This window comes from Gossypium hirsutum, chromosome A05, assembly GCF_007990345.1.
Source record: "Gossypium hirsutum isolate 1008001.06 chromosome A05, Gossypium_hirsutum_v2.1, whole genome shotgun sequence".
Lineage (NCBI taxonomy): Eukaryota > Viridiplantae > Streptophyta > Magnoliopsida > Malvales > Malvaceae > Gossypium > Gossypium hirsutum.
Window position 1 is genome coordinate 24,550,905 of NC_053428.1, and position 22,315 is coordinate 24,573,219.

Consider the following 22,315-nt stretch of genomic DNA (forward strand, 5'->3'; position numbering starts at 1 on the left):
AGTTCCACATGGTTCTTTTTCAGTGCACCTTTCTGATGTAGTAAGTAGGACAAGAGGCCAAGGTTAGGAAGTAAATATAGTTGCCCTACTCAATCAAAAGTTAGTACGACTTTCATGTACTTTGCATGTCAGCCGTTACTGCAACTACGTTATGCATTTTGATTGATTGGTTATTTTATTTTATTTTATTTTAAATCTCGTCATATTATAGGGATGCAAGTGAATACAATCAACATTTTCTATAACATTATATATTTGTCTAAGGTTTTGATTGTTATAAAGAAGTGATTGTTATACATCTATGGTAATGTTTGAGATTTAGATAATATTTGGTTATTATTTTGAAGTTAATAAAGTATAATATTTATTAATCAGTGAGATTTAAATTATAGTTTTTAAAAAAATTACAGAATGCAATTTTCATTTATTAAAAAAAGTATTTTTATTAATAAACGAGATTAATAACTTTTTAAATTTAAATGTTTTATTAAAAATATATTAATTAATTTTTAATAAAATTAATTTTATTAAAGTAAGAGAAAATTATTAGAAAGAATTAATTTAGAAAAAAAAAATTCTACGTGTTGTTTATGGTGGTTAAATAGAAAATTGTTTAAAGAATAAAAATAAAGCATAAGAATTTAATTATCCATGAAATGCTTTTATACAATGTTATTGTAACTGTTATAGAAAAGATTCAAATGATCGATACTTGGTTATGCTGGCAGAGAAAAAATATTAGGGTTGATAATTTCCACGTTAAAGTATGCTATAATTAGTTAATCTTAGAGTATTATAATTATCATGGGTAATTTTCGTTAAAAATTGTCAAGTCTTATGCAATATCATGAGAACAATCTAATCAGACTTAATTTTTTAAATCAGTAAAGTAAGAAAACTTAAATTTTAACATTTTAAATAGACTAATTTCAAATTTTGTAAAAGTATAAAGTACAAGGACCTACCACATATCAATGGTAAATGCCTTTTCTTACAGGTTCATGTTTTTATACTTTAGTTATATGTACAGCGAATATAGACACCCAAAATATGACACATATTAAAAAAGAAAGGCACAAAATACAACCATTTCCACCATTAAACAAAACAGAAATTCGTGTAAAAAAGAACCCATTTTCAATTTCATCACATTTTTTGCAATGCCATCATCCTTGAACAACACTTAACTCGCTTGTCCCTAAAGACTGATCTGTACAACTTTTAAACATCTTTTATGCTCCCTACACTAAAGGAACCTTCTTTGATTTCCCTTTTTTTCATCTCAAATTAATAAACATTTTATAATTTACATCCTTAAACCATTTACTACAAAAACTGGACCTTTGATAGACATATATATTATACTTGAAAACAAGCTAACCCAAACTCCTATTATATTGTTCCGCACCTGATTTCATTATGGTTGCTTGTAAAGAAATGAGTATGTCACGCCTTTCATATGTTTTCATCATTTTCTGTCCTGTTGGACCAAATTATCTCGATTTCAAGCGTTCTGGAAGATCCATCTTTGTTGCTATCATGATTCAGGCTGAATAAACCACTGTATACTCCCTCTGTTACGACTTTGTCGATCTGAATAGTCACCCTTCCTAATGTTGTCTGAAAAAAACATCTCTATCAGAAATCAGAAAGCAATACCAAAGATATGAAAATATAACTATTAGCACTTTTTTATCCCACTACAAAAGGAAAACTTTTCATCTACGTGCACTGAGTACCATCGACAACTGAATATGATACTACACTCAGCATTAGATCTCAAAATCTCATTTACCTTCCCAAAAGTATTTTTACTTTTGCATATGATATGGAGCTTTTGTCCCTTTGGGGGCACATCAAAAGCCCATGTGAATCCTTCTTTCCACTCGGGAGTAGTACTGTGGTTCACGACCTAATCATAGTACAAAACCACTCATGTTAAAGCATGTGCCATTGATAGTAATGGAATAATACATAGTCAGCAATGCAAGGTCGTATTTTTCCATCTGATATAAAATGCAGATTGGAAAATTTTACAAAAAGAGTGAAGATCTAGATGTGCTAATAAAATTTTCATGTGCATCAACGTTGTAGAACATATTTTGATGGATAAATGAAATGATAAGCACTGACTTTCTTGATAAATCTATACTAGAAAATCCCAACAAGGTGATAAATTCATGCATGCCATACAAAGCGGCAAAGTCAGAGGCCAACAAGTAAAATAAGAAGTGATAATATTCCAAAGGCTCTATTTTCTATACCCTGGCCAATGATCATTAATGCAAAAATGCAACCCCATAACAATATTAGAGATGAAAAAGGCCAGGAAATGGAGAACTTTCAAAGATAAGGAACAAACTATATTCCATTTGGCCCTAGACCAAACTTAGGTACCATATACAGTTTATTCCAATGACTTTCAGATAGAACTCTTACCTTGGTTTGCCGGGGTGGTCCATTACCGATTGTCAATCGGCAAAATGCATTTGTGGCTCCCATGGCTTGCTTTAGGTTGTTGCCACGCTTGATGGTAACAGTCAAACAGCCTGGCAAGCAGTGCAATAGGCTATCTGCTCTCTCATGGAAACTTGGAGGACAGGTTTTCATCAGCATTTGCAAGATAGGAATTGCTTCAGCTGCAATCATTGATTGAGATCTTGCAATTTCTATTGGCATGGTTGACCAAGAATGTTTTAACAAGCACATGGTGTCTAATACAGATTCTTGGGCACCCTCACTCCCTGACTTTAGTGCTGCTACGAGATGGGGAATACACAGGGTAGCTGCTTCAGAAATTTGGAGCTTAGGAAAGTTGGCGAATATCACATTTAATGTTCTCAAGACTTCTTCATTAATAGTTGCATTAGACCACAATTCTCTCTCTAAGGCAGCTGCACAACAAAATGACTACACATTTCAATATTATATGCAATGTTGAGAACCAAACGAGAGGGAAAGAAGGAACTAGTACATAGAGAGAATAAAAACTTATGCTAGATATTGCTTGTTGGCCAGAAGCAAATATGGGGATTTTCAATTAACCAAAAAAATAATAATAATAAAGAAAAAGATTTAATGACACATCTAAACACTTCAAATTAAAACAAAAAAAGTATATCACCTGTCAAAGATCTGATGAGCTCGTTTGATATGTATTCTTGAAGTGTGTGATTAGAGAATAAGAATTTGATCAGCAGTGCTGCCTGAGAAGCGACTTCTGAATTAGGAGAAAGTAAAAGTTCCTGAATAACTAATATGCCACCTGCTTCAGCAACAGCTCGCCTATTAGTTCTACTCCGCATGACAAAGTTCTGCAATGCACAAATTGCAACCATTTTCATGTCTTCTGTTGGCTGATCTTCAAGCAAGCTTACAAGTGCACGACATGCAGAAACAGAATCACTTGCTCTAGCATGTCCTTCATGCTGGGAGAGGTCTCCAAGAGCTAAAGTTGCAAGGAGCCTGCCAGAATCTGATCTTGTCTGCGGATCTAACAGGTACTGTGCTAAGGGTGCAATGGCGTACTTAGAAACCTTCATCTCTCGTATCCTTACATTGTTAAATAAAGCTTCAAGCAGTCTGCCGGAAGCTTCTTCACACTGGTGAGATCTTAGTAGATTCAACAATGCATCTATAGCTCCAGCTTCAGTCATCTGTTCAACACTTGAAGGATCACTCCTTTCATGGACAATCAAGGCATTGAGAGCCACGGTAATGGTGCTCTCCAGTGTGGAGTGCAACATTTTGACCAGAACTATTATAGGACCTTTAAAATAGTACTCAGCATTGGAACGCAGAACATTGGAGAGAATAAAAGCAGCTGATTCCCAAAGCGCATGAGGAGGCTGAGGATCATCTTGAATAATGACTTTTGAAAGCTCAAAAATACCTCCAGCATCAGCAACTGCCTTTGGCCAACTAGCAGAGATCTTTTCCAAAGCTTTAATTGCTGTTTGCTGCAGATCCAATATTCCAATTCCAGCAAGCTGTACCAGCGGTACAACTGCATTTTTCGTTGTAATGTCTTGCTGGAAATGTTCCTGTGCAAGAAGATGGGTCAATAATTCTGTTCCAAGCTGCTGAATAGCTTGATATGGAGATTCCAAAAATGAAATCAGAGGCTCGATGACTTGACTGGGGGTCAATTTCAGAGCTGCAAGGCTTTGTGGCTTCTCCAAGATATTTACAAGTGCTTGCAAGGCACTGTGCTGTCCCCACAAACCGAAATCTGGTCGAAGTAAAACCATGAAAAGAGGCTCTATTATTTTTGCAGCATCTGAACTTCTAGCAATGGCACTACTATTTGTCAAAATCCGGAACAACTCTGCGATTGAGGATGACAATGAACTGGACGCGAGAGGGAGTACCTCAAGACAGTTATCAATAACTCCAGCTTTGACCATGTCTGATTTGAGTGTCGTGCGGTCTTTTCCCAACTTTATGAGTGCACATATGCTGGCCTCGATAAGCTGATGGTTTCTTCCAGAAATCAAGCCAACAAGGAGATCCACAATGTCATATGCTGCTGCAAGCTCCACCTGTTGCTCATCATCCAACAATCTCTCAAAAGCATGGACTCCAGACTCCACTGCAGTACTAGTATCAGACTGCATAAGAGTAATAAGGGGCAGTATGCATTCGGAGGCTATAGGATCTGCTCTAAATTTAGTATGTCCAAAGAGAACAAAACAAAGTTGTGCAGCATTTGTTTTCAATTCCAATGATGAAGCCGAAGACAAGATTTTGTGTAGACTCTCGAGCGGGTTTCCTTCCACATCAGTCATTAAAGCAGCTTTTGAAGCATTCCCACAAGTTAACTTGATCAAGGCAACAAGAGCAGCCTCTTGCTCACTCTCTGATGCAGCACATAGCATGTCAACCAATGGTTGTACGGCCTGCCTGGCTAACTCGGAATCAATAACATGTTCAGCATAAAAAATTTGATGAAGAGCCCTCGCAGCACTGAACCTAGCATTTTTAGAACCCAGGCGCAGAACAGCTATAAGTTGATTCAAGGAACTAAGTGATGCCTCGTATTGAATAAGTTCTTGATTTCTAAATAATATCCTGAGCAATTCGCATATATCAGCCTCTGTTGAGTCTTGAGGACTCAAAGACAGATATTTTGTTAAAGCATCAAGGGCTCCAGCTTCGCCCATGATTAATTTATTTGTATCACTTCCATCTGCAATGCGGGTTAAGAGTTGAACGGCAATTGAAGGAGCTCCAGGCCTATCTGGTATTGGTCTCAGGAGATCCACTAAAAGAGGAATAGATTTCCGTGCAGTAGAGCCAACTCTCACATCTTCAATTTCAAAAAGATGTTCTAAAACAACTTGACCAGGATTTTGTACAAGAGAAAACTCTTCAGACAAGGTAACTAAATTGGGCATATCCGATTCCCCATAGCCAATCAATGTTATCATTCCACCAACTGCACCAGAATTTGCAATGACAAGACTTACTCCCTTGCTTCCGTTAGAAACTAGACTGGCCATTGCCTGAGCAGCAAAATATCTGTCAATAACTTCTTCAGATCTCAACAGAAGAGCAAGTGACGGTATGATGCGCATGGTTGCTGGAGATAAAACAACATTTTCATCTTGGAACAAAATAGCTAGAAGCAGGGCACTTATCCATATACCTTCTGTATCCTCAAATTCTGCCTGTAAATAAACAGTTTTCAGCTAGGCTACCAAAATTTTTGGCAAGGAATCTTATGTACCAACATACATGATGGAAAATCATATCAATGAAAACAATTTATGCAATGATTTCAGGAATATTGTAATTTATATTTTTATCTATTCAGAACACATTAGGTTTTGTCATATATATAGCAAAGAGGGAGAGAAGGAGAGCCATACCAGAGGATTGGAAGCATAATTTGCAAGCTTGTCAGATAGAACCTCAAGTCCACCAGCTTCCATTATGGTAATTCTGTTTTTTGGAAGACATGAAGACAGTATCAACAATAACCACAAAGCAACAGTTCCACCCAATACAATAGCAGGATCAGGGACATCAAACTCCTCGCCTTCCTGGAATGCTGTTCTTTCAATAAATTCTCTTGGGGCTCTACCTCTGACCTCAATTTCTAAAGAGGTACATCTTGAATTCTTCTTTGCCATATCCACTAAAGCTTCTATGAGAGGTTTTAAATACCCAGACCGATCAAGTACATCCATTGACTGCTGTTTATGTTCTTTTGCAGTACATGTGAGAAGTGCAGCTCCTCCAACTCTGACTTCCAAATTGGCAGAGTGCATTGTTCTGTCGGCTAATGAACATATAGATGTTGATCTTGCAACCAATAGATCACTGAGAACAACTGGTTGATCCCCACAAAGCCTAGACAAAATTTCTATGGACTTATCTTGAAGTGGAGGAGGCCCCTCAGCAAGGCATTGCACAAGAGGCTCTAAACTTGAAGGATCCTCAGCAAGCACAGACCAAGGTGGATAAGTTAAATTCACACCCTTTTTTGTTCTAGACAAGAGTGCAACCACTTCTAAAGCATCTGCAGCATCAGTGGTGTCCATATCCATTGCATTTAAGGAATCAACAAGTGCAAGAACAGCAAAACGACACTGAGAATTTCCTATGAGCACATCACTGACTGGAAAATGCTTTAGTAATTGATGAAGAGCCCTTGATGAATTCTTTTTACCTTCTAAACTTCCATCTCCCAGCACTCTTGTCAAAGCCAAAACAACATCTTCAGCTAGTGCTTCAGCAGCAATATGAGAATCAGAGAGAAGATTGGCCAAGGCAGCAACAGCGGTTTCAGCAGCCCCAATGAGAGAAGTTTTTGCTAATTTAATTAGAGGTTTGACATCTGCTGCTGCAATGTAAGACATCTTATTAGCAGCTTTAGACTTGCTTGGGTGAGAAAGGGCACCCAACACTCGAGCAGACTGAGTTGCAACAACTTGAGCCTTGCTAGTCAAAAGCTTCATGCAAGGTTGTACAATTTCATCAGCTACAAGACTATCGCATATATCTTTTCTTGTACTGAATAGATCAGCTAGGACAGAAGCTGCATACTCTTGAGTTTCTTCATTTGAGGAGTTGAGAACCTGGACAAGAGACTTCAGTCCTTTGTTAGCTGCAGATCCCTTAAACACAAGATCCTGGTGTGGTGCCATTGTGAGTACATGGCCCAAAATTCTAATTATATGGGCCTTTGTGATTGGAGTATCTCCCAAGAGCAAAGCTAGCAATTGATTAATAGTGGCAGAATCAGCTGTTCGGACAAGCTTTGTAAGAGCCTTAGCTGATGCTTCCTGTCCTTTTGGTCCACCACTTCTTAAGAGCCATAAGAAAGCTGGTATCGCACCTGCACTTTCAACGCAGGCACGGATGTCTTCACTGTGACAGCATAAATTCCATAGAATATGTGCAGCATCCTCCCTTGCCTTCTGAGATCCCATCTCCAGCAACTGCACCAATGGAGGAATCCCACCAGCAGCAGTAATGGCCCACTTGCAGTCATCAACCTGATCAGTCAGGATGGCTAGCAACTGTACTGAATGCTCTTGGTGCTGTTCGCTGGATAAACCCAACAATGATATGAGCAACTGAATACCTTCTCGGTTACCAATAGCATCCCAAACACTGACTTTGTCACAGCATAATCTGGTTAAAGAAAGTATTAGATGCTCCTGGACATCAGCAGCAGACATTGTTATGAGTCCAATAAGCACTCTTTTTGCTTCTGCATGATTGAGCCATTGTGAGAGGTACGTGTTACCATACAAGCTTGCCATGGCCTCAAGGACGCGATCTTGGACTAGCTTATTATCACGAGGCTTGAGTAACATAACTAATACATCCTCTATCTGTGCTACATCAAAGGGTTCCTCATCAAGACCAGTAGTCTGCTCAAACACCATTACAGCGTAAGCAAGTGCTCCAATTATGTCAGCAACCGGTGCAGCTAAGCGAGAAGATTTTGATAATTCTCCAAGATAAAGTATCAAAGCAGACATCCCTCCACAGATATTTGCTAAAGCATGTGTTGCATGGCGCTGCAAAGCTTGGGCATGCTCTCCTTGCATGCACTCTTTAGAAGGAGCAACAACAGCCCCAATAAGAATATGAATACCATTTGCATCTACGACTGCCTTTTTTGCTGCAGTTGACATTGAAGAAAGGGCTTCCAAGGCATCTGCAGCACTTGAACGGACAGAAGTATCATTATTTTGACCTACAAGCCGAAGCAAGGCTTTGACAGCTCCAGAATCTATAACTTTTGGGATGCTATCACTGAATGCCAACATCAATCTGGCCAAAAGGGAAGCTGCATTGGATTGGGCAGCAGAATTATCAGAAGAGAGAAGACCCACAATTACATCTACTCCTCCAGCCTTAAGTGTTGCTCTCCAATAACCATCCTTCTCACTGCAAAGGTTCCTCAAAGCACCGGTAACAAACCCTTCTACCACTTTGTCCTGCTTGCTTTTTGGACTGAGTTGTTCCCATAAAGTTGGCACAACACCTTCTGTAACAAATATTTTCATACCAACATGATCATCTGAAAGACCACCAGAGGAAACTTCAAATATGGCCTCTGCTGCTGCCTTCCGGGCCTCAGTTGATTCAGACTTCAAAAGCGAGAGTAATGGTGGAATACATCCACCTAGAAGCACCTTCAGCCGTAAGTCCTCATCTTTGCATAACACAGTCAGAGTTGCAGCAACATTGAGTTTTGCTAAAGGGGTGCCGCTCCTGAGAATGGATATAAACAATGGCATTGCTTGGCCATGGGAACCAATAAGTGTTCTTGCCTCTTTTCTTTCTTTGGCAATACTCAGCACACGTGCTGTAATAAGTTCTTTCTCACTTGGTGAGGACGTGTAGGCATGCAGTTGCTCAATAAAACGAGCAACTGCTGCCACTGTATCGTCAGAATTATCCACTCCAGTCGTTCCATTCAAATCCCTGGATATGAACAGTCAATTCATTAGTCCACAAATGACATTAACAGAACCAACCAAACTACAGATCCAAACCACTTAGAACTGGCTTGTTATATTCATTTCTTTGATTCCATTCTAATAATTTAGTAAACTAACGACTCACATAACTCACCTAAGCTTCGATGAAGATAAGGGTCCCCATTCTCGCGGTTCAGGGGACGGAGACTTTGACATTACCAACAAAGGCCACTTTAGCTTGCTCCTCGGCTTCCTGCAGAACCAGAGAAACAAACATTCAGCTAAAAGAACGCTGGATCAACAGATGAAGGCCGGAAAGATCTTATATAGAGAACACAACATGTTCATTGCAGCTTCTTTTTCTCCTATGTTTCTTTTTTCAGAAATAACATTCACCAAATGTTCAATTTCACCACAATTATGAAATACAATATCAATAAAAACTTTCCTTTACCGGATAAAGAAAAAGAAAAGGATAAATTTTAGGCAATTCCCATTTCCCAGATATGAAAACGTAACAGCTTAGCCATAATCGCATAGCCAATTATAATCCAATTCCGTATCTTCTGTAAGAAGTAAAAAAAAATAAAAAAATAAAGCCAAATTAGCTGTCAAATTGCTATCTTTGAACACGCAATTTAAAAAGTTACCTTTGCTGAAAATGCAAATGCCGAAGAATGCTCTTTCCTTATGACCAATCCCAAACCCTCTGTTTCTCAGCCCAGAAGCAACTTCAGCTCTTTAATCCTTCACCATTTAACCCAGTTTTAGTACAAAATAACTAAAACCCATAAGATGTAGCAATCCTATAAGGCTAACTCAAACTACTAAAGATAGTGTCTTTTTTTGGTTGCTCTTTGTTTACTAAGTATCGAAATCAAAAACCCAAATTCCAGAAATGAAAATTGAGTTGAAAAGGAAAATCAGATCTCAAATATAAATAAATGTAGAATTAAAGGAGATTAATAAGAGTGATGTCATTGTTTTTTTATTATTCAATGGAAATGTGATAAATTGACAAAGAGTACAGAGATCAAATCACAATTAGGATTCAACAGAATCTAGGGCTAGGAAAAACAAGTGTTCTTTTCTCAACTGTCATCGATATTTTTAGAAAAAAAACCATTATTTTTATAAAATGAAAAAAAAAAGAAAGGAAAAAGAAGAAGAAGAAGAAGCTCTATTACCTTAAAAATCAGAGCAAATAAGAGCTCCCCAAGTGTAAACATGCAGTCACAGAGAGATGCATACAGAGGGGTATCAAAAAGGAGTTTTAGAGAAAGAAAGAGAGAGAAAAATGGTACACAAAAGCAAAGAGAGAGATACTCTGGGTCTTTTCATTTCATTTCATTTCTTTGTCATTTTTCATTTATATTTTTTTAAACAAAATTAAATGTCATTTTGTCTGGTAGAGTAAGTTAGAAACAGTGATGAAATTAACTGTCATTTTTTTTGGTACTATTAACAAATTTAAAATATTTGATATTTTTTAAAATGATATTATACTAAACACAAAAAATTAGGTAATATATACATATATAAATTATAGGAGATTTTGGTTTAAATACTTAAATAAAAAAATTGAAAATTATGGTGTTTGAGGTGAAAATACTATGGTGAAAATACTATCATAGTAATATTTTATATAAAATAGAAAAAAATAAAAATAAAAATAAAAATATACTTATATTAATATTTTTATTTATAAAAATAAAATATTTTTAGTAATTTTTCAATTGAGATTAATTATGCTTAAATAATAATATAAATTAAAATAATACAAAAAACAAATTATATAAAATGAAAAAATTACAAAAATATGATACGAAATTAAAAGTTTGAAAAAATTTCTAATAATTAAATTCAAGCATAATTACTTATGATGCTTGGTAATTATTATAATGAGTGAGTTTCAAGATAAATATTAGCGAATATATTTCATTTATATTCCTCGAGGGGTACTCTTGTTATCCTCTTCAAACCTTATAAGGATTGAGAAATGAGAAAATATAGTGTGCTTAATAAATCATTAAAATGAAATGTTTTAATATCTTTTTTAATTATATTTAATATGCATATTAAATTTTTAGTTAATATAAAATTTTTAACAAAAAAAAGTGTTGAATATGATAAGTAGATAATACTTATCATTTAATATAGAAAATATTAAATTGATTTTATTTTTCAAAATTTTATTTATGATATAAATTATTTTTTCATTTTATTGAAAAATAAAATATTCAAAATTTATCATTAGTTTTTATCAAAATAAATATATTATATTAATAATATTAAAATTATGAAACAATAATTTTTTTAAAATTAATATTTACTATTATTAAACAAAATAATTATGTTGATCTTAATTTTACTCATATTTCAAATATTTCTTATAAAATTTAATATTTAATTTTTTTTCAATTCATCAAACACACCAACATAAAATTAATCATTATGATTTTTATATTTTTTATTTTCTTATATATGATTATACTTTGCAAAACAATCATGTTTTTTAAATTAAAATTAAAACTCTAATTTCTTTTTAAAGAAAAGAAACTCTATTTTTTTGTTGGCATAATCTATATAATATTATTGATAAAATTATTGATTGAGTTGATGTTATGAGTTAATTGAGTACAGATTCGGATAGAAAATGATTAATATATTTTTTATTAAATAATTATTACTATTATTTTGATAATTTTTTTTATCTTTTCATCCTTTTATATGGTTTTAAAATAAAATAAAATAACTAAAACTAATGTTTGATAAATTTATAAATAAATTTTTTACCATTACACCAATAATAATTCTTACTTAAATTTCGAAAAAAAATATTTTTAACATAAAATGTTTCCCCCATCAAATTTGTATATCTCTGTTATTAATAGAACTCATTGGTGTCACCGGTTAATTAAATACCAACTTGATTAGAAAATAACTAATATATCCTTTTACTAAATAACTACTATTATTATTTTGATGACCTTTTTGTTTTTTCATACTTTTATGTGATTTTAAAATAAAATAACTATTTACCAAAAAAATAAAATAACTAAAATTAACATGTTTAAGGATTGAACCCATATTATATTATTAGTTTTAAATCTTATGTTTTATTGTTTATTGTATGTTATTTTTAAACACATATTTATGTTCTAAATAAATGATTTTTACATGTATACATGCGTGTGATAGGATTTCTACTTAAATACATAGTCGTTAACATTTACTCTCTTTTTCCACTTTGTTATTTTTTATACTCTTAACCTTCAAATTTTGATCAATTTATTTTTCGTTGGGTAGAAAAAAATTATTGAACTGATAAAGTTTTAACAATATGACATAATGATTCACGTGACAATCTATTTATGCTTCATATAATTAAAAAAAATCAAACTATTCATAAAAATATAAAAAAGTATTCACGTAAATAATGAAGTATTTAAAATTTTAACATTTTGATTAATTTTTTTGTTTAAAGAAAAGTAATTTGATTAAAATTTAAAGGTTAAAAAGTGAAGTGTGGTAAAAAGGAATATAGAGTAAAAATGATGCAAACATTAATACTAAATTTATTATTACAATTTTTGTTTTGTGTTTTGTTTTTTTTTTTTCACTTTAAGCCTTTCTCTTCTTCTTTTTTTTTTTTGCCCTGTTTTCACTATAATTGGTTGATGCTCACAATGGTCCATTTTGGCCTCTCTGAGTTTTGGTTTAATGATCTTGACAATGATAGACCTTGAAATTAATATTTGGGAGTCTAACTAAAATTTTAAAAATTTTGGTAGTTGTAATTAAAACTTTCAAAAAAAAAATTAAAGGCCAAAAGATTTTGACGGATTTTATTAAAAATTTTGAAAAATTTAAAGAAAAATCTCAAATTGTTTTGGGCCTAACTATTTATTTATTTTTTTAAAAAAAATTCAAGGGTTTAAAAGAATTAAAAAAATAGTTATACATTAAATTAAGATACAAAAAATATCGCTTAGGAGAGTTTCAAACAATATCAAACCCTCCTCTCTATTAAAAGCCATTTTAATTATGCAATCAACATTTTTATTAATCTCTTTAGGAACGTGCTGTAAGAGTCACTGTTCAACATTTATCAATAGTTATTGAATTTACCTGATCAAAGTATAATTCAAGAATATCGTGAAAAAAATTCTAAGTAACCTTCACTACCTCTCAAAGAATAATCTAGATCAAGCCTCTTTCATAAAACGACTCTGCAGAATAATCAATCATCTGGTGTGCAATCGGTGTCTTTGTCACTTTGGAGGCAAAGGTTTGGACTGAGATTCTGTAGCATCAAGCATACTCTGCTCGTCTTAATGGTTGATTGCCAACGTTACCGACGTTGAGCTCTCACTTTCAAAATTATTGGGGTTTCACTATTTTTTTTCCTTTTCAACGGTTAAAGTCGTGAAAACGAAAAAGCCTAAGGAACTGAAAATCAAATCACAAAATTATTTTATTCATGAGAAATGCCTACAAAAATATGTATAATTGTTTTTCCATTAAAAATAAAAAAAATACAAGAAATGTTGGACAACACGAGTTTGCAATGCAATTTGTTTTTAATTAGTCTAGAAATCAATGAAAATAAAAAACAAATCAAAATGTGTTTTGCATGTCTATCAGTTGTCATGTAATAAAAATTTATATCTCTACATCTCTCTCTTTAAATATAAAACATAAAAACTGAGCATGTTTTGACATTAAAATCTTTCATATTTTCTGAATCACATATGGTTCATCAGTTCACCATTTTCCCTATATAATATTTATTATCACCTATCTTATCAATGTCCAATTTTATATATATATGATATTGGTAGATCCAATCTACTAAAGCATCACTATAGATAAGTATTTTTTTTCATTGATATATGCAGAAGATATTTATAAGATTTTGGATAAATTATAAAATTAATCATTTTTATTTGTTTTAAATTATATTTTAGTTATTTATGTTTGAAATGTTACGTTTTAGCCACTTATATTATCGTTTTGTTACAAAATAGTCACTCTGCCGTTAACAACAATCCTACGTGGCAGTCCAAATGAGTTTTAAATGTCAACTTGAATGTCTAACTAGAATGTGAATATTTTCTTTCAGTTAAAATGGAAAAGAAAACTAAAACAAAAAAGGAGACGAACGATTTTTCTTTTCCAGTTCAAGGAGTAATTAATTTAAAATTTTTAATTAATTAAATTTATTTAATTAAGAACTTATTTTTGTTCTAGTTGGACATCTAAGTTGGCATTTAAAATTCATTTGGACTGTCACGTAGGCTTGCCGTTAGGGAGTTAATAGAGTTTAACGGTAGAGTGACCACTACGTAATAAAACGATAACGTAAACGACTAAAATGTAACATTTCAAACATAAATGACTATTTTTATAATTTACCTAAAATTTTTTCTCAAATTTATTTAGATAAGTTCGAATATTTTTTAATTCAAATTGATGGGTTTAATTTATTTATTTTAATCAAATAAATTTAATCGGATTTAGATTTCTCAAAGTAATATTCTAGAGGGGGTACAAGAATAGATAGTAAAAATAAAAAAACCTTTTTTTTTAATCATTGGTCAGCACTGGTTTGACATATTATCAGAAATCTTCATGGGATCTGTATTGTTTGGTAAGAAGCAAAACACAGCACAGCATGTGCATGGATTGGCATCTATTATTTTTATAATAATAAACAAATTGCTTTCTAAATTGTACTTATCTGTAAAGATCAATCTCTTACTTCTAAGCAATTTTTTCCCCTTTCTTTTTTGCTGTAAGAATAAATGGCAATAATCTATAAACTTTTCTCTCACACTGGGAAAATAATTTAAAAAAAAGGAGGTTGGTATCTCTAGGCTGGATGAAGGAAAATGTTCATGTTTTGTATATATGTTTAAAAAAAATTTATTTAAAAAATTAATTAAGATTATTCATTTATATATGTTGACAGATAGGGTAGAATCGAGAATTTTAATTTTAATTTAGATAAATATATGTAACATTAATACAATATATATATCTAACCCGAATTTGACCCTATAGAGGAAATGTACATGCATTTTTTTTTCCATTTTCTTTTTCAACCAAATGCAATATTTCTGTACAAGATTATTTTAATCTTAGCATTGATGGATGGATGATGAAATTTCAGTGCCGCAAATGGGGCATAGCTTCTTCATTGGAAGCCACTTGCTTATGCAATCCAAGTGATATGGATGTTTACAATTAGGAAGTGCAACTAGTCCTTCTTCGTTTTCTCCGTATTCCACTTGACAAATTACGCAACGATCAATTTCGTTCTCGTGTTCGATGGATTGGAACTTAACCGGCACCAAGCATGAAGAAATTTCATTCTCGGATAACCCTCTTCTCTCTATTCCTATTAGTTCTCCCAGAGCGATCAATTCTTCATACGAAAAATCGTCAAGATCGATGTCATGCTCAAAATCATCGTTGTCATCATCATCATCATTATCGTAGTCATCCTCGGAATCGTTGCTATCTTGTCTATTGAGGAACTCTAGGTTACCTCCATCTTCAATATACTCGTAACTGGTGTTGTTGTTTTGATCGTGGAACACATCGCTATCATCATCGACGTCGTTATCGTATCCATCCCTCTCCACGGTTTCGAGCAATGAAAAAACCCTTTCTTGTTCTTGCAATGCCAATGCGACCGCAAGATCCGAATCAATTAGATCAAGTTGGGTGAAGGGCAGCATTTTGGATGACTGTTTTGCTCCTTCGTTTTCCATTGAAATTAAAACAACACTTTTAATGGAAGTTTAAATATGTTTACTTGACAAATTGCTGTATTATTATTATTCTGGAGATAAAGATTGCGAATGTGGAAATTTAAATTTCAGATTAAATTGTATTATTTAGTTAAAACCAATTTTTTCTAGTTAATCCATCTGCTACTAAAATTTGCTTTTTGATTAATTTGATATGGTTTAATGAATCCAACAGAATTAACCAAAAAAAAATTATTTGTTTTAAAGTTATAGTTTTTCTTTGGTATTTTGGATGTATAAAATCATGTTATACAAGAAGGTTTTAAAGTTAATTATTGTTTGGTTATTTGAAAAAAAAAATCAAAATAGCAAAAATTTAATTGATTATGTTAATACACCGTGAATAAAAAATTAAATGCATTGTAAAATGAGTGAATTTGGTTAATAACAAAAACATGTCTTATTTTGAGAGATAGTAACAAGAGTGCTGGTTGTTTAGTTAAAGAGGCATGAGGTAGGATGAATTGGCTGTTCTTGGTGACCTGCCATAGAATGTGAGACACATATAGGAAGTGTGCTACATTCAGAAACAAAATATTACATTCAGAAACAAAATATGTTAAACTTGATAATTTTAGTTAATTGCTTATGCTTTTTTTTGTATTAAACAAAAACCATTGTAAAATGAGATAATTTGGTTAATTGAAGTTTAGTTAGCTTAATAACCAAACTAACTACTATTTCAGAGGAGTAGTTGTATAACCTCAAACACCAAACCTTTTATTCTACCATTGCCTCGTAAGTTAATAATAATGAAAGATTAATAAATTTATTTAAATGTAATTAAATCTTAATTATAATTATTATAAATAAATATTATTATGTTGGATTTAAGATTATTAGTATTTTTTATAATAATTATAGTTAATTAATTATTTACAAGTCTTTCTATTAATTGTTTGTTTTATTCAATAATAAAATAATAATGTTATTATTCATAAACAATAAGTCATATTCATACACTAACAGGGCATCATACATTCTCGCAATGTATATGGAGGAATTCACTTGCACATTTTCGTAACTCCTTATACTATTAATCTTTTAGTAATCCAAACTCGAATATGTTTCGAACATAAGAGTCTAGGTAAAATAAGTGAAGGTATTCTTTTTACAATGATCTCCTGCTATGATGAGGCCTTCCCTTATAACTTGAACCTTTATGTGCAAATTTTGATGTATGTGTGACCCTAATGTCATGAACTGTGTTGATATGCTTAATGGGTTTCCTTTTATAAAGAGCATCTCTACTAATCCCTACATTAATCCTATGATTTCTAGGCCTTAAAGACCTTCTTAAGTGAACTCCTTTATAATTTCTTAATCTACCTGATACTGAATGATTGCTTACCTCCATTGGTCTAGAACTGCCATATGAAAAGCTTTCGTCGTCTTCGCTTGTATCGGTTACTCTTTTTCTTCGCCTTGGTCGTCGTCTACGTCGATCGATTCGCTTGATGTTTTGAAGCTTATAGCAGAGGAAAGTGCAACAAAATTCCCAAGATGAGAACCAGCATGAAATGCATCCCCATACCATTCTACACAGACCATGAGCAATGCATTGGCAAATACCCACTTTATATAGCAGATAAAGGTATAAGAGAACTGCAAATCATTGAAAGGAACAATTGAATTTCTTAAATTAAAAAATGGAAGATGAAATCTTAGATTAGAAATAAATACTTTGAAACTTACCGATATAGGATAAAACCAATACCATGATCAATTTCAGTATATTGGCAACGCAAAAATTCTCGATGTAACAGATTAAATCCCATGTTGATCCACAAATTGAACTGAAACATAATCCTCCAAACATGAAAAATAAGAATGCATTGCACAAAGAAAGGGGAAATTTAGTTTTTTAAACAAAAGATTTGCTTAATCAAAGTTCATAATGGCAAGATAAGAAAAACAAAAGAAAATCTATTACTCAAAACAACTATGAATTTTGAAGAGGCTTTGAAACGGGTGATGAGTGATTTTAGGATTGAAGGAAATTTACCTGCAGGATTTTCCAGCAAGAAAATCGAGTGGGGAGCGAAAAAGTTTGCCAATGGCTTGGATGAAACCTGAAAAAACTGAACCGACCACGTTCTCCATCGTCAAAACTTTTCAGTTGTAATGGCAAAAGCCAAACTGTTTCTTACGGATTCTGATATTCTTTTTGTCGTATGGATTCTCATTAACTGCTCATTTCTGTTGGAGAATTTTAAATAACAACCTAATTTAACTTTAAATGTATTAAATAAAAAATACATGTGTCTTTTTCTCGATAAAAATAACTATTCACCTTAACAAAAACTACCTTTACTTAATTTAATTATTATCTTATAAAAATATATTTTTATTTAAAAATAATAATATATAATAGTATTTTATTTTATAATTATTCGAACATTATATTTATATTTTTACTTTAATTATACTTGCATCCATATATGCCGGAATTTTTATAAACTTTTATAATAGTTTATTTAATTAATAATAAAAATTAACTAATTATATTAAATAGTAATCATTTGTTTAAATTTTTGTTAATTACAAAATTTAAATTTATGATAATTGTGAAGGATGGGATATGGTTTTAAATTGATTTGTGATCTATATGCATACCAATAATTTTTTAAATACATTATATATCTATTTTTAAAAGTAAAATAAAATAATCAAGTAATAAAATAATCAAGTAATACAGTTTTTTTTGTTTTTTAAATTGAATCATTTTGAAAAAGTATTTGAATATTTTGAAATAAATTTAAAGTTGAAATAAAATTATTATAACAAAGAGGATAAAATATTTTTTTATACAAGATCTAGAACTATCCATAATTCTTACTCAATTCTTAAATAAGAGAATAAATACGTTTTCACACGCTCGAATCCACGTCCTCGTGCTAACTAAATTAAAAGACTTCATCAACAAATAGTGTAAAATGTTGAATGAAATAAAACATGATCTAAAAAATAAATGAAAGAAATGATTAAACTATAAAATGGAAAAAAAAAATGTAAAATACTACATATACACGTACATTTTAATATATAAAATATTCACAGAAATTTTTGAAATTTTAAATAAAAATTACAAAATTTTTAATATTCAAAGCCCAACTAAGGATGTCAAAATTGACACCATTCTTGGACAACCCTTACCTTCCCTTCTATTCTTACCAAGACACACACAAAACCCCCCTGAATAAACAATAAATAAAATTGCTAAATATTAACAAATAAATGTTATATATATATATACTTTCAAGTTATTCCACCTGAACCGTAATGAAGCTTTTGAAGAATCAACCTCAGTAAAGTAAATATAAGATGATGGATAATAACACAAATGTATAGAATTATCATGACTCAAACAACAACCAGCCAGCTTAATCAAATTCAAAATGTTACATTAGAAAATCTAATGTGATAAAAATACAACAGTGGAACATCCAATCAATTACTATTATATTAAGATTAAGTTATAGCCATCCGATTCCTAATGTTCGAACAGTTTTCCGTAATGCTTGCCAAAACTATGAAAAATATAGAAAAAAATACCTGGCAAATTGGGAGCATGGTTATAACAGCAACTTGTCGAGGTCACCTGGTTTGTCCCCCCTACTGCAGCAAGGTGCACGAGTCCAACCACCGTTGATGTTATCTCCAAATTAATCATCCCGAGACAAGGAATTTCAGGCAAGCTTCTAGCATTCGGAGGTTGAGAGAGATATCATCTTTAGATCTTGCTCTTGGAAAAACAATGAGCCAATGGCAAAGGCTGCTTGATGATAAAGTTCAAATATCTAATCTCAAATGGAAATCGTTTTGGCGATTTCAACTGTAGTTTCCATCGATATTGCAACTGTTACTGTCTTCAATTTTGGCAGATTTTTTCTCTTTAATATCCCAAAAGTGGGATGGTAAGAGGGCCTTTTGTGAAGGTAAATCGGCGATAAAAAGGAGTGTCTGAGCCCACCCAGCATACTCCCCATATTTGCTTACAAATGCCTCTGCCACACGGCTGCAAAGCTTAGGTGTCAAACGGGCACCGGCTAGCTCAGGAAGGAGGTACTTTGTAGCAATCTTGCACACGAAACAAGTAGAACATTTCCATGTTAGAAATTCATGGATGCGTAGAATACAAAAGAAGGAAAAAAAAGTAATTTCCTAGTGATCTGATCAATAACCATTTACAAGTATATAAAATGATGCTATACCAATCCAATCCATATTCAAGAAGCGAATAGTAGAGAGGTACAACATAATACTAATTCGAGCATTTAATGGAGCAATGGTTGTTTATTCATATTTCGGCAATATAAATGTTCCTCAGCTAAACATCGAATGCCCCTCTACTCAAACAAACAAACAGGTTTCCTTCAAATAGATGCAAGGATTTTAGCAGAAGCCCCAACACTCCCATCAATAACAGAAAGCAACATGATTTTGAATGGTTAAATCCACTTCCTAATTAAAGTTAGTATTGATTTAAGCATTATCAACCTAGTCAAGTCATTGGTACAGTGCTCACATATGTAACATGTAAAAGATTAGACTATCCATGTTGCACGACTAGCTATATACATAAAGCATACCTGCCACACATGCGTGTCAACCGGAATGGCATGGTGCTGATCGAGAGAGAAGAGAGCAATACATGCTGCTACCTTGGGACCAACTCCAGGTAAAGTACATAGAGCATCAATGGCCTCTTGAAGATCCAGTTTACGAAGAGAGAGAAGCCATTGAGCACCTCCATCCGGTTTTGATTGCAAAACATCAACTGTGCCAGTAATGTACTTGGCCCTGCTCACCCACATCATGAAATACCCACATAAGCCACGATTCCAATGAAAAAAAAAAAACCACCGAAAACCTCTAATTATCAATGAACCATTTACTAACTGATCATTATCAAGGGACTATACATATATTAAGCACTACATTACTGTTGTTTCTCTTCAATGTAATCCATGATTTCAGCAGAAGTGACTAGGTAAATTTCCCACTAATTATCGTCCTTTTGGCTGTTGGCATCACATATAGTTATTATATAAATTTAAAGATGGGAGATACCAATTAACAGTCAAAATCTATGTAATACAACTTGTTAATGTATTGAATTAAGCACGATTACAAAGCCGAAAAATGCATAAAAATGACCAAGGAGTATTATATGCAACAAGAAATTAAGAAACTTAAGCTGCTACTAAGAAGTATATATTAGTATTAATGCAGCAAGCAATCAGTTGAAGAATGCAAGTGAAGAAACTAATAGGAAGAACAAACTGATTTACCTGTAACCAAAACCAGCCTGTCTAAGCTCTTCCTCAGAGACAGCAGATAAACGTTCCAATGAAGGGAACTCATGAAAGTCAAACCCACCAACACTGCCCAAATGAGTACCCAAAGAGGAAATGAAATCCACCATTTTAGTAATCCTCCCGATATTATTATTAGAAGAACAAAGGAACTGAACCAAGCACTCAACCGGGTCCTGCCTCAAAACCCGAGCACCCTTCAAACACTTGGCTAGCTCGGCAAATCTGGAGTCATTCTCAGAGAAAACCTCCCAGAGCTTAGCCAAGGAAATGCCCACGTTGAGGAAATCGAGGAGGGCCAGCTTGGCAGCCGATTCGGAAGGGGTGAAGTGGATGAAGTAAGAAACGTCGCCGTTTTGGAGGTGCTTGAGGGATAGCAAATGGGGTCCGATGGTGCCGGTGTACTGAAGCGGGCCTGTTTGTTTCCAGCGGAAGGTTTGGCCGGTGGGGAAAGTGAGGGGAAGGGAGAGTTCGGTCTGGGAGAGGTTGAGTGGCACCCATTTGGGGTGGGATTTAGGCTTCTTGGAGGAGATTGGTGGGGTATTGGGGTGGAGGGATTTAACTGGCGGCGGCGGCGGAGTTGTGTGTTTGGTGGAGGCGGGGGAGAGCGGTGGTGGCGTAGGTGGTCTTGGTCTTTTCATTGCTAGGGGAGGTTTCAGTGAGTGCATTTGCTTCCTTTCCCCTTCCCAGTTATTCCCTCTCGGCTCAACGATCAAAAACAGGAAAATCGACCCTTTAATGGGATTAAATTTCAGGGTTTTTTTTTCTTTCTAATTTAATCTATTTAAAACAAAAGGTCAAATACATCTATTAGTCCCTCTATTCTGCATAAGTTACCGGTGTAGTTTTTATATTTTAATTTGATTTATTTTTTGAATTGATCATACTTTTCGAATTTAAAAAATTTACTTATCCTAGTATTTTTCGCGCCGTTCCTCTCTTCTTCTACAGTTTGCTTCTTCTTCCTCTTTCTTCTTTCATAAACTTTTTAGATCGTTAAATGCATGGTAATTGTCCATCATAGTTTAAATGAAACTTGGTGAATAATGAGATTCAGCTCTAATCACTCGTCGTCATCATCCTCAGATATGAGCAAAAAGCACAAAAAAATAGTCTTAGTTTTAGTGGCACTTGGTTCCTTAAGTTCCGGCGAAACGGGTAGAATTAGCCGAAATATAGCAAAATGATCCGTATTGAATAAAATTTGAACCGGAATGAAATTTATAAGTGTCTGTCT

At 33.2% G+C, this 22,315-nt stretch overlaps 4 protein-coding genes across 8 annotated transcripts; all 4 read right to left on the bottom strand.

The window, feature by feature from the left end:
- Window positions 1–1,114: 1,114 nt before the first annotated feature.
- On the bottom strand, window positions 1,115–10,286 carry LOC121229512 (protein CELLULOSE SYNTHASE INTERACTIVE 3). Of its 4 annotated transcripts, none has more exons than XM_041114074.1 (9): window positions 10,130–10,286; window positions 9,593–9,689; window positions 9,397–9,508; window positions 9,097–9,195; window positions 5,871–8,946; window positions 3,125–5,669; window positions 2,440–2,894; window positions 1,796–1,912; window positions 1,115–1,620 (listed from the first exon to the last, which is right to left on the bottom strand). In XM_041114074.1, exons 4-9 carry the CDS (start codon window positions 9,156–9,158, stop codon window positions 1,456–1,458), a joined length of 6,420 nt encoding a protein of 2,139 aa, XP_040970008.1. In that variant the 5' UTR covers window positions 9,159–9,195; window positions 9,397–9,508; window positions 9,593–9,689; window positions 10,130–10,286; the 3' UTR covers window positions 1,115–1,455. The 4 variants fall into 4 exon arrangements, with proteins under 4 accessions (XP_040970008.1, XP_040970010.1, XP_040970007.1 ...); XM_041114076.1 differs by having other exon boundaries at window positions 9,593–9,681; window positions 10,130–10,278; XM_041114073.1 differs by lacking the exon at window positions 9,397–9,508.
- A 4,709-nt stretch (window positions 10,287–14,995) lies between these two features.
- Window positions 14,996–16,022, bottom strand: LOC107940553 (E3 ubiquitin ligase BIG BROTHER-related). Its single transcript, XM_016873998.2, has one exon. It carries the CDS (start codon window positions 15,719–15,721, stop codon window positions 15,086–15,088), a length of 636 nt encoding a protein of 211 aa, XP_016729487.2. The 5' UTR covers window positions 15,722–16,022; the 3' UTR covers window positions 14,996–15,085.
- Window positions 16,023–16,104: 82 nt separating this feature from the next.
- On the bottom strand, window positions 16,105–19,503 carry LOC121229514 (uncharacterized). 2 transcript variants are annotated; one of them, XM_041114079.1, is made up of 4 exons: window positions 19,316–19,503; window positions 17,766–17,841; window positions 17,456–17,556; window positions 17,157–17,298 (listed from the first exon to the last, which is right to left on the bottom strand). In XM_041114079.1, the coding sequence occupies exons 1-4, from the start codon at window positions 19,431–19,433 to the stop codon at window positions 17,168–17,170; spliced, it is 426 nt and encodes a 141-aa protein (XP_040970013.1). In that variant the 5' UTR covers window positions 19,434–19,503; the 3' UTR covers window positions 17,157–17,167. The 2 variants fall into 2 exon arrangements, with proteins under 2 accessions (XP_040970012.1, XP_040970013.1); XM_041114078.1 differs by lacking the exon at window positions 19,316–19,503 and having other exon boundaries at window positions 16,105–17,365; window positions 17,766–18,082.
- LOC121229513 (N-glycosylase/DNA lyase OGG1) lies at window positions 19,120–21,825 on the bottom strand. The gene is made up of 3 exons (XM_041114077.1): window positions 21,055–21,825; window positions 20,353–20,563; window positions 19,120–19,840 (listed from the first exon to the last, which is right to left on the bottom strand). Exons 1-3 carry the CDS (start codon window positions 21,744–21,746, stop codon window positions 19,592–19,594), a joined length of 1,152 nt encoding a protein of 383 aa, XP_040970011.1. The 5' UTR covers window positions 21,747–21,825; the 3' UTR covers window positions 19,120–19,591.
- Between the last annotated feature and the right edge of the window lie 490 nt (window positions 21,826–22,315).

What these genes read in the sequence shown, in the direction of transcription:
- LOC121229512 (XM_041114073.1), bottom strand. Translation starts at nt 9,158, where the DNA reads ATGTCAAAGTCTCCGTCCCCTGAACCGCGAGAATGGGGACCCTTATCT. An exon ending in ATTATGCTTCCAATCCTCTG is followed by an intron (nt 5,670 to 5,870) that starts GTATGGCTCTCC and finishes GTTTATTTACAG; the next exon opens with GCAGAATTTGAGGATACAGA. An exon ending in GACCACCCCGGCAAACCAAG is followed by an intron (nt 1,913 to 2,439) that starts GTAAGAGTTCTA and finishes TACTATGATTAG; the next exon opens with GTCGTGAACCACAGTACTAC.
- LOC107940553 (XM_016873998.2), bottom strand. Translation starts at nt 15,721, where the DNA reads ATGGAAAACGAAGGAGCAAAACAGTCATCCAAAATGCTGCCCTTCACC.
- LOC121229514 (XM_041114078.1), bottom strand. Translation starts at nt 17,863, where the DNA reads ATGGAGAACGTGGTCGGTTCAGTTTTTTCAGGTTTCATCCAAGCCATT. An exon ending in CTTGCTGGAAAATCCTGCAG is followed by an intron (nt 17,557 to 17,765) that starts GTAAATTTCCTT and finishes ATTATGTTTCAG; the next exon opens with TTCAATTTGTGGATCAACAT. An exon ending in ATTGGTTTTATCCTATATCG is followed by an intron (nt 17,366 to 17,455) that starts GTAAGTTTCAAA and finishes AATGATTTGCAG; the next exon opens with TTCTCTTATACCTTTATCTG.
- LOC121229513 (XM_041114077.1), bottom strand. Translation starts at nt 21,746, where the DNA reads ATGCACTCACTGAAACCTCCCCTAGCAATGAAAAGACCAAGACCACCT. An exon ending in CAGGCTGGTTTTGGTTACAG is followed by an intron (nt 20,564 to 21,054) that starts GTAAATCAGTTT and finishes GTGGGTGAGCAG; the next exon opens with GGCCAAGTACATTACTGGCA. An exon ending in TTGACACGCATGTGTGGCAG is followed by an intron (nt 19,841 to 20,352) that starts GTATGCTTTATG and finishes TTCGTGTGCAAG; the next exon opens with ATTGCTACAAAGTACCTCCT.